The sequence below is a fragment of the Schistocerca cancellata genome, chromosome 4, assembly GCF_023864275.1.
Source record: "Schistocerca cancellata isolate TAMUIC-IGC-003103 chromosome 4, iqSchCanc2.1, whole genome shotgun sequence".
NCBI classification, from domain to species: domain Eukaryota; kingdom Metazoa; phylum Arthropoda; class Insecta; order Orthoptera; family Acrididae; genus Schistocerca; species Schistocerca cancellata.
The window spans coordinates 798,213,213-798,226,994 of record NC_064629.1 but is presented as its reverse complement, the minus strand read 5'-3'; the positions used below and the strand labels follow the sequence as shown (position 1 = coordinate 798,226,994).

General features: G+C 38.1%; 1 protein-coding gene across 1 annotated transcript in view; it reads left to right on the top strand.

Moving 5' to 3' along the window:
* The window catches only part of LOC126184435 (uncharacterized), a 110,506-nt gene extending 103,797 nt beyond the window's left edge, over positions 1–6,709 (top strand). Inside the window, exons 5-6 of the mRNA XM_049926827.1 lie at positions 4,390–4,464; positions 4,627–6,709. Of these exons, the coding sequence (XP_049782784.1) occupies positions 4,390–4,464; positions 4,627–5,036 (485 nt within the window). The 3' untranslated portion in view covers positions 5,037–6,709. The remainder of the gene's footprint in view (positions 1–4,389; positions 4,465–4,626) is intronic.
* Positions 6,710–13,782: the final 7,073 nt, after the last annotated feature.

Here is a 13,782-nt window from a genome sequence, read left to right as displayed (position 1 = left end):
CCCTAATACCAGATTTCCTGAGCTCGCAGGAACTCCTGAAATTTCGATAATGATATAAGCTGAAGGAATGAATTAAAATTTGTGCCACAGGCGGGATTTGAATCCAGGTGTCCTGCTTACGAGGCAGATGTGCTAACCATTACACCATCTTTTTTTTTTATCTCTTTATTTTGTTCTGTGTAGCTCGTTGCGTTTGGTCTGGGCGGACGTCACATGACATCCGTTCAAGCTGATCGTTGATTCCTTTACTCACTTTTCTTACTGCAGAGGGCCACCGCCTCTCTGACCAAACAGTGCCGGCGTCATAGAGTGTGGCTAACGGAATGGTAAGCAGGAGACCAAGGTTCAAGTCCCAGCTGTGGTACAAATTTTAATTCATTTCTTTAAATTCCATCATTATTACGATACATTTGAGACTGATATATCTCACTGAAATTGTAATTCCATCAGATCAATAGATCACCTACGCCTGAGGTACTGGCAGTATTTCCCCATTATGTACAAACCTGTGGTGCTGTTCTAATACCAGAGAGCCCCAGCAATACTGACGTATTAAGAAGGGGAAAAGTGGGCTGAAGGCGTGAACTGAAGTTCTTGCTAGAGAGGGCATCGGACTAGGCTTTTAACATACTGCTAGACTAATGTTTTGCTCAGAACATCTGCCCCATAAGCAGAAGACCCTTGTTCAAGTCCTGGTGGTGGCAAAAATTTTAACTGATTTCTTCAGTTTCTGTCATTATCGAAGGCAAAGTTGAGACTCATATGTCTCAAGGAAATTGTAATTCCATCAGATCAGTAAAGCCTGAAACTGTTTTAATATCCGAGCCCTTCGCACAATCAGCCGAAGGAGTTGAATTCACACGTTCCCACTGGTCACCACTGAGCGAGGTTACCATACTGGACTCGCATTCAGGAGGACGACGGTTCCAACCTGCGTCCAGCCATCCTGATTTAGGTTTTCAGTGATTTCCCTAAATCGATCCAGACAAATGCCGGGACTGTTCCTCTGAAAGGGCACGGCCGATTTCCTTCCCCATCGTTCCCTCATTCGATGGAACTCACGACCTCGCTGTTCGGTCCCCTTCCCTAAATCAGCCAACCAACCAACCAAAAAATAGATGAACTTCATTCGGAAATAAACAAAGCTCATCAGAACATTAAATTCACACTTGAAATAGAAAATCAAATAAATTTTCTTGACATTACAATAAAAAAAGAAAATGGCAGACATACATTTAACATCTTTAGAAAACCAACAGCCACAGACACAATAATAGATTCCACTTCCAACCACCGCCACAGCCAGATACTTGCAGCACTAAGACACATGTTACATAGATTAAACAGAATCCCACTCAACACGAGAAACTATGAACAAAGGAAATGAGTAAAAACATACAAATAGCTAGGAACAACGGGTATGACACACATGTGGTACACAGGCTCAATCAAAAAATAAAAACACAAATACAAAACAAACAAAACATTTCCAGAATACAAGAGAACTCACAAACTGAAAACTTACAAACACACTCAACAAACACACACAACGACAACACCACACAGAAAAGAACCAGATGGTACACCATGAGCTACACACATAAACCAACGCACAGTTACAAACATCCTAAAGAGACAGGGCTTCAAAATAGCATATAAGCCTGGGCAAACCCTCCAATCACACCTAAGCCAGCCAGCTACCAAGAGGGACAAATTCCAACAATCAGGAATATATAAACTTGAATGTCAAAGTTGTGATGTTGCATACATAGGCATGACATGCAGGAATTTTGAAACACGATACAAACAACATATCAGATGTTGGAAGTATGAAACAAACCATTCCACATTTGCAGAACATTTAAAACACCATAACCATCAAACTACAAACATGGAACAAGAAATGAAAATAATGAGAATAAGCAACCATGACAAACATCTTATACAAACGTAAGAAAACTTTCACATCCAGAAAGCCATCACACACACACACACACACACACACGCAGACGCACACACAAATACATACACGAACAGATCACAGATACTTCAATAATTACACTCGAAAGTTTGGCAATAACATTCGATCTTTGGCAAAAACATTTGACAGTCGGCAACAGAAACCAAAAAATTGCATTGAAACAAGCGTTCAGTTCATAGTGCTGTGGAATGTGGGGAAAAAACCGCAAATTGGCATTCATAAGAAGAAGGACAATACCAAAAATGCAAAAGGAGCGTAATATGTAAGAAACTGTCCACGCATCCTGTAAGTACAGTTCAAAACATTACTACTTAATAGGAAATACCAACCAACAGAACTGTTTATAACCTACAGGTACAGTGACAAAAATGTAAATTAAATAGCAAACATATGTACATACTCCAGGCCACTGATGATGCCTTGCAGAAAATAAAGGCGAAACGCGTATGGCACTAAAATTGTGTTTTATTCAGTTGCTGTCAGACGGTCCATAAGTAAAAATTATCAGTCTTGTTGTTGTTGTTGTTGTGGTCTTCTGTCCAGAGACTGGTTTCATGCAGCTCTCCATGATACTCTATCCTGTGCAAGCTTCTTCATCTCCCAGTACCTACTGCAACCTACATCCTTCTGAATCTGTTTAGTGTATTCATCCCTTGGTCTCCCTCTACGATTTTTACCCTCCACGCTGCCCTCCAATACTAAATTGGTGATCCCTTGATGCTTCAGACTATGCCCTACCAACCGATCCCTTCTTCTAGTCAAGTTGTACCACAAATTTCTCTTCTCTCCAATTCTGTTCCATATCTCCTCATTAGTTATGTTATCTACCCATCTAATCTTCAGCATTCTTCTGTAGCACCAGATTTCTAAAGCTTCTATTCTCTTCTTGTCTAAACTATTTATCGTCCATGTTTCACTTCCATACATGGCTACAATCCATACAAATACTTTCAGAAACGACTTCCTGACATTTAAATCTATACTCGATGTTAACAAATTTCTCTTCTTCAGAAACGCTTTCCTTGCCATTGCCAGTCTACATTTTATATCCTCTCTACTTCGACCACATGAGTTATTTTGCTCCTCAAATAGCAAAACTCCTTTACTACTTTAAGTGTCTCATTTCATAATCTAATTCCGGCAGCATCACCCGATATAATTCGACTACATTCCATTATCCTCGTTTTGCTTTTGTTGATGTTCATCTTATATCCTCCTTTCAAGACATTGTCCATTTCGCTCAACTGCTCTTCCAGGTCCTGTGCTGTCTCTGACAGAATTACAATGTCATCGGCGAACCTCAAAGTTTTTATTTCTTCTCCATGGATTTTAATACCTTCTCCGTATTTTTCTTTTGTTTCTTTTATTCCTTGCTCATTATACAGATTGAATAACATCGGGGATAGGCTACAACCCTGTCTCACTCCCTTCCCAACAACTGCTTCCCTTTCATGCCCCTCGACTCTTATAACTGCGATCTGGTTTCTGTACAAATTGTAAATAGCCTTTCGTTCCTGTATTTTACCCCTGCCACCTTCAGAATTTGAAAGAGAGTATTCCAGTCAACATTGTCAAAAGCTTTCTCTCTAAGTCTACAAATGCTAGAAACGTAGGTTTGCCTTTCCTTAATCTATATTCTAAGATAAGTCGTAGGGTCAGTCTTGCATCACGTGTTCCAACATTTCTGCGGAACTAAAACTGATCTTCCCCGAGGTAGGCTTCTACAGTTTTTCCATTCGTCTGTTAAGAATTCGCGTTAGTATTTTGCAGCTGTGACTTATTAAACTGATAGTTCGGTAATTTTCACATCTGTCAACACCTGCTGTCTCTGGGATAGGAATTATTATATTCTTCTTGAAGTCTGAGGGTATTTCGCCTGTCTCATGCATCATGCTCACTAAATGGTAGAGTTTTGTTAGGCCTGGCTCTCCCAAGGCTGTCATTAGTTGTAATGGGATGTTGTCTACTCCCGGGACCTTGTTTCGACTTAGATCTTTCAGTGCTCTGTCAAACTCTCCACGCAGTATCATATCTCCCATTTCATCTTCATCTACATTCTCTGCCATTTCTATAATATTGTCCTCGAGAACATCGCCCTAGTATAGACCCTTGTGTACTCCTACCACCTTTCTGCTTTCCCTTCTTTGCTTAGAACTGGGTTTCCATCTGTGCTCTTGATATTCATGCAATTCGTCCTCTTTTCTCCAAAGGTCTCTTTAATTTTACTGTAGGCAGTGTCTGTCTTACCCTTAGTGATATGCGCCTCTACATAGTTACATTTGTTCTCTAGCCATCCCTATACCGTAATATTACACGCAACTGAGGAAGACAGGATTACAAAAGTTGAAACCAACCAACCATTGGTCACCACGTCTTGCAGCTAAAAGAACACGTGCGTTGTGTTGCAGAGAAGAGCCGCAGTGGCGGCCCGGCGGGCGCCGCGTCATCGTCGAGCAGCGACAGCAGCTGCGCGGCCAGCCCTAGCGCCAGCGCGAGCGCCAGTCCGACTCGGCTCCCGGCGCTGAACGCGGTGAATATGCCGCTGCCGCTGCCGTTGTCGCTGGCGCCACCCGTGCTGCCGGTGGCGCAGCCGTCCTGCTCCTCCTCCGCCGCCGCCGCCGCCGCCGCCGCGGCCGCCTCCGCCTCGGGCGCCGGCGCGCGCTCGGGCCGCTTCTCCGAGGTGGCCAAGTGCATGCTGGAGATCATCGAGGACCTGCAGAACCAGACGCAGTCGCCCCCCGAGCCGGCTCCGTTGCCGCCGTCGCAGCAGCCGGCCACCGAGTACCACGTGTACGAGGAGATAATGTACGAGATGACGACGCGGCCGCGCGACGACCCGAAGCGCGTGCCGCCGCCGCTGCCGGCTCGGCCGCGCAGTTTCAAGCCGGCGGCCAGCCGCCCCAAGCAGCGCAGCAACCTCTACTCGCTGTTCCGCGAGCAGAGCGCTCGCCGCAACATCTCGCAGTCGCTCGAGAAAGAGTTCCGCCGCGCGCGCCGCCAGTACTCGTCCTCCTCCTCCGACGAGGAGTACGGCTTCCGCGTGCACACGCAGTAGACCACCCTACCGCATATATATTCATATTTGTGTAGAACCCCCTGTCCGTAAAAGTCGTTAGCTATGATTTGTATAATATCTAAATTTCACGTACGACGGCCTGGGTAGTGTTACAGGCGGAGGAACATTCCCGCTGTAACACGAACGCGACAATATTTTAAGACTCCTTATACTTCTGTAATTGGAAAAATGGCAAAACCGTACCGTGTGTCATCTGACAGTGTACGACGAATACAGAAAACTGGATGTGAGTACCAAACGCGAACACATTTTCAGTGTGCAGGGACAGACACTACTGATGTTGTTTTCTCGCCTAGGCACTGTTGCCCGACTCTTTTAGTTCCTGAATATGTTTATAATCCTCTTTATTCTATTCTTCTCTTCGTGCAAATTATGCCGAGAAAGAACGTGGCAGAAGCTTGTGTACAACGAAAAGTGTTAAAAGGTAGTCCTACAGTCTCAGCCTCATTATTCACGGTGCTGGGTGCCGGTTTACAACGAAGACTGTGCACGTGACACTCTACAATGAAAGGGGGCTATGATGATAAATTCGAAACTAGTGAAACTTTGAATCTAAATGTCTTATCCGAACTGAGGTCGAGGTTTCACTAGCAAACTCTCAAACTAATATAAAGTGTGTAAATAGTACAACTTCTGTGACTATTCGAACATTATTAAGTATCTGTCATAATTTCCGAGCTACTCCTGAACGCAGCTGTTGAACTTGATACACGCTCAAACACGTCTCTGATGAACATAGAATGATTATGGTTAAATCATTATTTTACGAAAATTTTCATGAAATTGTGAATTATTTAGGTTAAAGTTCGAATGACTAATTCAGTGAATAACTGTGCATGTACGTGTCATTTTTTTCCTCGAAAAAGCTATTAACATCACAGCCTCATGTTGTCTGAGTGTCATTAGCTCAAAACTGTCTCAATTCAAAATTCTACAAAGCTGTAATATACCTTCTAGTTCCTCCCACAACGACCTAAACTAATGCCGATGTCTTGTAAATAAAATGTTATATGTGTTTATTTCAGCTGAGTAGTTATAATCTTGTAGATCCTTTATCCGATCAGCAAGATGCAAAAGAATTTCTTGCCAATTTTGGTTTAGAAATAGTTTTACAGCTGAACAAATTTTCGTTGTGAACTCAAGGCATGAGTACATATCCATATGCGAAACATTGCATGTAAATAATTCCATGCCAGTTTGAAGTGTCATCAACAAGATAAACTGTTTGGCTGTGCTTCCACAATACTAGCGTGTCTGAAAAGCAAAACAGAATTATCGGTTTCACAAGTATACCTTCATTGTTGGATTTACGTGAACTGAACAATCTTTTATTCTTTCTTATGAAAAGGTTTTGTAATTCCAGGAGGAGGTAATAACTAAAATTAAAGTGTCAAATAATAAAACAGTTTCAGTCATAACTGTGTGCTCTCTACAGGTACTGGCTTTCACACTTGTACAAGACAGTAAAGACTGTAGTATTACGCCATTGCCGATCTACAATAATTTTTTCAGCTGCAGTTGCACTTAGTTGAATTGTGTAATTATAACCTTCCTCCCCACTTTTAAAACCTTTGCAGGAAAAAGTACTGATCCTGAAAAACGATACGGACAAGTTTTTTTTTGGTAGTGTAATGTGAATTTGTAGGTATAAGTTAGCTGAGCTCCTCCAGGCAGGTGACGTTCCTATACCAATTTCAACGTCACTAAATAGATAAAATCTTTAGTGCTGGCATGCTGTATGAAAATATCATATTGATTTGGATGTATCAGTTTCACGTACTTTGGCATCAGTATTCATTAGATAATTTTAGTTGTGCACATTTTTATCAAAGTAACACTGGGTGCTTGACATATTTATAGTTTTGCCCATAAAGACCTTCTATTGAAAAGAATATTCCTCACACTAAATAATTAATTAGAAATTAAATGTCACTAAATTTGCTAGCTGCTATTCATTTCTTTAAATGAGATTTACAATGTGAACACATTTCATTAGGCTTTGTTTTCAGTTGAACAGTAATTCAAAAATCAACAATGTCATTTCCTGTGACACTACCATCCCAACGTGGGTCTCATATGTCTAAGCATTTGTACCTCCGCTTAGTGGCTAGCGGAGTGTATATGTAGATGTAGATGTAGATTGATACAATGATTTCATTTCAATTTATATTTTGAGATGAATTTCTTTTATGAGATATATAAGAAAAATCCATATAACTTTCTAACATTATACTGCCTAAATCATCACTGGGAAGTACAATTTTCGCTGCTTGGAAATTTTAATGCAACTGGGAAGAGAAGTTTCAGTTCATTGGAATGCACCAAGTGAGGTGGTTCAGTGGTCTCACATTGGACTCACACTGGCAAATAAAATTCTAGTCCAGACATCCAGATTTAGCTTTCCCATGGTTTCCCTAAATCTCTTAATGCAAATGGCAGGATGGTTCCTTTGACCAGGACATAGTCAATTTCCTTCCTCATTCTACTGCAGTCAAGATTATGCTGCAACTCTAATGACCCCATCATCAATAGGATGTTCTGCCCTAATGTTCCTTCCTTCCTTACACTCAAATAAATGCAGTCCCTTTGCTGTTTTAGGTATAAGAATGTAGACACTCCACTTTATGTATACAGTGGAAAATGAATGCTCACAAATTGAATTTTTGAAGCGTATTTTTCAACTGACAATTAACCAGATAATGAGTACTGGAATTTCGGCGAGTACATGCTTTGTGGAGATCCTTGCTATGGAGTGCTTCATGCATTTAGAAATCAATATGAAAAATTTTCACAGATACTGGCAACTGATATAGGAATGCTCAATACAGTCATTATGAATGGCAAATTGTTATCACTTACTGTTCTGCCATTGATATGCAGAAAAAAACCATGTGCTCATTTGTACCGCACATAGTGATACATAACTTCTTCCCTGTATCTGTATAGTGTGATATTAAAATCACAGAAACTATAATATGGTTATTTTTCGATCTTCTTTCTGTTATCAGTAATGGTCTGTTCTAAAGAACAGTGGTCATTTGTAGCGAGCAATTCGTCTGCTATGCCACACATTTTAAAGCATTCTTTTGTATTTCTTTCATACTAATAGATACGTAGATACAAAGAGTTTTCCTCCAAGAATATAAAATAATAAATTAGGAATGGAGACCATGTATTACTCTAAGATAATGTATCAGCTTGGACAAAAAGTAGTTTGGATACCTACATGGATAGAAATTACATGATAAATGAAGTATTACACGAAATAATGTTCTTACAGTGTGTTCCAGTTAATAGAAGCAAGTCGTTTTAAAATTCATATATATTTACTATTATTAAGATCATCATTATTATTATTAAATGTTCTCATGAGCATAAAGAGCTTAATATTTTCTTCACTCTGAAGAGATTACAAAATAAATTCTGCAGTATCATCTGTGACCTCACACAACAGAAAAGAGGTGTCCAGGAACTAATGATTATCAGAGTACTGTAAAGAGAAGTACTTTCTAAATTTTTGGTAAAAATCCATAAACTTAATTACCATGTTAACACGCAGGTGAGAATTAGGTGAGACTATGTGGTACATACTTTCAATAAGACACAAGTGTGCCATATCCTAAGTTAGCTTTTTTAATTTTTTCACAGGTTATTTAAAATTAAATTTTGTATGTAGCATTTCTTTTCCTATACATATTTCTGTTCAGTCCAAATATTTACACTCTTGCACATACATTATGTGAGACAGAACATTTAGTAATTAATTCTGAAAATTAAGCACTTTTGATCGTCTAACAAGGACCATTATCAGAAATGAAGGGTCCAACATGGACTGTTCTTTTTAACACCCAAGATTTCAGTCAATAACACAGAGTAGCTCATAACGTTGTCTAACAGGAGCACCATAACAAAACAAAAGCTTTGACTTTACACTATTATATACGTAATATCTTCAGCAAATCATGTACCAGCTCACAGAATTTCGTTACAGTAATTAAGAAAATAGTATGACATGTAATCAGCAATCTCATTGGTGATCTCTAATGGCATTTTAAACTCTTTGACTTAATTAAATCCCTTACGTCAATCACTGTGAACATCATTTTGTCACTAAATTGATGAGAAGGGATGTAACTGTTTTCAAAATTTGTTTGGATTGATGGTGAAGCTTTCCATAGCAGTCTGTAAACATTTAAAGATTTTCCCTGTGAAATACCAAACCAACATGAATTGAGACTGTGTCATACACATATAGATATATATTGTGAATAACTGTGCCTTATGTTACATAGCATTTGGAGAATCATTTCAGACAAAATAACGGAACAGTGCCAGATTCCAATCTAGTCTTTCATTGTTTTGTATCTGCAAATGTAATGAGCTGTCACTTTCTCATATAATCCGGTGCAACATTCAAAGAGTCATAACGAAGGAACTAATTTTCTTGCTACCATAATTGTTCTTTTTCCCAAATAAATTATAAGTACTTCATACAAGTTATTCTTTCATGAAGAATTGATGTTTGGGTTTCTTTGTACCAGTAGGGGTGAAACTGAGAAGTCTCTAGGATTCCACATTGCATTGATGCATAATTCCAGTCTTCAAAAGTTTTAGCATAGACATATTTATATGTACATATATACTTCATATAAAAATTGCAGCAAATATATGCAGTTTAGGATCAGATACAGTGTTTATTTGTGAATGTTTGTTTTCATTTCCTTGTCAACCACTTAGGTGCACCAATCTGTGGTTGATAGTCATTGGAGGAAGAGAAAGCCAGTATAGGAGGTTTCACTGAAGCATCCTAATTATTACTCTTGTATTTATTGTATTTATATTTGTTTTATTGCTCTAACATCACATTAGGTGTTATCAATATCAGTTTATGTACAGATTTATCATTGAAAGGTTATGTTTAATCATAAGTGTTCATGTTGTAAGATATTTGGAAACTGTTGTTAAGTTATATCAGTTCTGAGTGGAGTGGCATTTTAAAAGTTACATAAAATACAATACATTTATACTTATATGTATCATTTTAATAATCTCTTCGACTGAGTCCACTGAAAAGCATTGCTGGAAAGAAAATCCAGTGTGAAAATTGAGTTTACAACTTACAGCTTTTACCAAATAGCAAATCAGTTAAAATATGATGATTATGACGAACATGGTTTAACTTAGTAAGATGATCATAAGAAAATTTTGTTCGTAATCTTCTCTATGGGAGACAGTTCTACTAACATTCCCACAAAATGGTTTCTTTGGCTCTTCACAGCTTTTTCATATTTCTGCCAGGATATAGGTTTTTATTGAAATAAATAACACAATGAGCTGAAATTTAATCAGTTTTGCCTCATATCCAAAGAGTGAAGATATATTGTCAGTTGATGGTCGAAATGTTAACTTCTGTAGTATTTTTGTAACCCAATTGTAATATTATCAACATTGCACAGATTCAGCTTGTTTATCATTAAACTTTTAGTTACACTCTGGATGTACAAAAACAAATAAAATGAAATTCACGCAGTGCTACAAAGTAACAACAACTTTTGCTCCTTTAAATGAGTTTTAAGTTTCTTGCCCAGTCAATAGTATATTGTCATTAAAAAGCCTTATGTTATCACTTACATTAAAAACACTGTTCCACAATTAGCCTATTTTACTATTTATGGAAGCCAGAGTTTTTTCTCATTTGACAAAAATGTTATAAGAATCTTGCAGTTGAACTGTAGTTTCCTCTGAATTTTCACATACAAAGCGTAGGCGAAAAATTCATGAGTTGCTGAAAGTGTGCACATAATTTTGCTTATAAAATGTGGCTCTTACGCAATAACAAAAATAATTTTGTAGTCATGGTACACAGAAACCATTTGATGAGATTTTACTTCATGTTTGTTTTGAGTCAGCTGGAAGTGTTACTTGTAAACATAAATGCATGAACAGTATAGTACACTGTTATCAAGACTAAAGGTATAGTGTTGAAACTTATTTTTTAGGCTGAGAAACAAAAACACATTTGATGGTAGAATTATCTCAGCAAGGAAGCAAAAGCTTCATCTACAACTTTCACTTAAGTCTCTCGTGAAGCCTCCCAATAGACATAAATGATAGGCTGCAGATTAGTTTAATCCTCGTTAAGGGAGTTTTTATGCAAAATCTTGTACTGTTACAATGATTTAGGAACAGGCATTCTACAGTACTATAAAAAAAGAACACTGGAATGTATGATACGATCAGATCCCACAATAATTTTCATTGCAACCCAGTATCTCAAGTACCTTATTGGACGTGCTAATGAGTTTCATCAAAATTCACAATACTTCAGTTTGTACAGCTTTTTTTCATAACTATAAAGAGTTCAGAATTTTCGCCTGCCAGTCTTCGTAATTTTGTTATACATTTGGTTCACTGATTTTTTAGTCTCCTCTGTGCATGTACAAATGGTCTCAAATGCCATAAATGTGTGATGAAGAGCTCTAGCTTACTTTCACAGGCTTAATGGAAGTATATCCACCGAAATGCCACAGTGGCTGTTAAGCAGTTTAGTTGGATCATTGATGTCACCTGTCATCAGAAAGCCAAATCACTGATGGAGGAGGATTTCATATTTTGGTTATTCCAACATGTTCCCAGCAATAGCTTCTTTAAAATACCTAATACAAGTGAACCACTTCAAAGTAATTAAAAAATATAGCTGCACACACGTGCCTTCAGTTATGTCATTGTTAATCTAGTATATGACCAGACTAAAGAAGGTAGTCTTCCTGAACATGAACCTGAACGTAAGAGTTCTCCTCACTCTACAGCCATGTAAACACTTTCTAGGAAATTATGGAGCAAAACATACATTCATACAGCTGTCTAAGCACGCAAGTAACGTACCTTTAACATGTTGGTGAGTGAACATTCTTATCTCGTAAAGCTATAGGATGTACCGATTATCCAGTCTTCTGTATACAACTTTCATTCTTCTACTGTGTCTAACGAAATCACAACTTTTACAGCAGTAATAGAAATAACTATTATTTAATTTTCAAAGCATACACACGGTCTTTTTTCCTTATTGAAATTGGTTCTGCAATTACATTGATGTAACCATTCACGTTGCTACCTGAAATTTTATATAAAAGTATGTTTCATTACACCTCTGTCACTGTCACGTCAAAAATCAATGGTTGTCTCTAACCAATTTGTTATGCGAACTTTTGCCACATTAAGTAGTCTAGGGCAGTCTTTTAAGTTAGGTTGTATCTTGTGATTGAACCCTAAAGTTTTTTTGTGAGCTCAACTGTAATCGCTACAATACTTCAGAGTGCTTTTAACTTGGTAACTACTATCCACCAGTTCACTAACTTATTATATTCATTTTGTTGTGTACTTATGCAGTTGTATGAAAACTAAAACACACTCATTATCTGTTGGCCCCTATTTATCTGAAAGCCTCAAGTACACGAAACCTCTTATACGAAACTTCTCGTGATTCCTCACCTGAAAGCATGTAAGTTGATCATCATTTGGTTAACGCTTCATGTTGATCTGAAATGGAAAAGTAAGCGTTCTAGTGAAATACGAAGGTGTAAATGATTTCTAAAATATGACAATATATTAAAGTGGGCGTGATAATATATTAACATTTAAGAGATTCTGAGGAAAGGTAGGAGTTCATATAAGAATAAATTTTGTATACAGAGTAGTATGTAGTGCCTGGAGTTTTGAACAGTATCTAAATGTTGCTGTATGTACATATAACTTAGTGTGAAACAAAAAATTGTAATAATGTATCGCATATAAAAAGCGCCGTGTTCTCGATCATACATGAGAGAGGATTAAGTGTAAATTGTGAGATTTGCTAGAAAAATATTTGAATAAATGTTTATCCTGCATTCAGTATATATCTTTATAAGTGTGTCTGCTCCAACGTAGAGTTTTTCCATTGGAGGTAATAGCATTGTTGAGTTCTTCTTAGTGCTTTAGATCCTTGCGTGGATTCTCACTGTAGTGTAGCTTTACTGATGGCATTAATATTTCATTTTTCACATATTTTATCAAGTGTCTTTGACGGTGCTCATCTCCTGATGATTTTCTATCGAAAACAAGCTCGAAACTTTGAAAAACTTGTGATCTGCAAACAATTACATTGTTCATTTTTCAGTCTATAATCTTTCCTCATTGGATTTTCCTCTTGTTTGCGCTCAGTCAGAAAAGCTTTGGTGTTAGTTCTGGAAGCACACGGAGCCGACCGAGCTAGAAAGTGTTCGCGGTAGTAATTAAAAAGAGATTTTCATCTCTAGCAAAACGCACTCAGGTCTCATTCATCGCCGCCTAACAAATTTTATCATCCGAAACATCTTTTGCGACCTATTTCTTGTCAGTTTCTTCTTGCGGACCCTATTTTAAATAGCAACCTTCATGCTACTGATACATCTTGAGATTAATAGAATTTGTTGAGACGTCAGGTTTTTAGAGTCTCCCCGGAATTAGTGTTGTGTTGTAAATCTGTTGGTGTGGGAAGGTACGGAGGCGGTAGACAAGCCACACTTTGCATCTAAATGGTTCAAGCCCTCCAGCCAGAGTGCTCAATTTATATGCACTATCCTCCCAAAATTACGCCACTTAATAATACACTATGGACGTGCTGGCTCGGCAAGATAAATGCTGCTGGCTTCTTAATGATGATTACGTGGAATCACAACCAAATAATTGCGCATGAATTTATAATAAT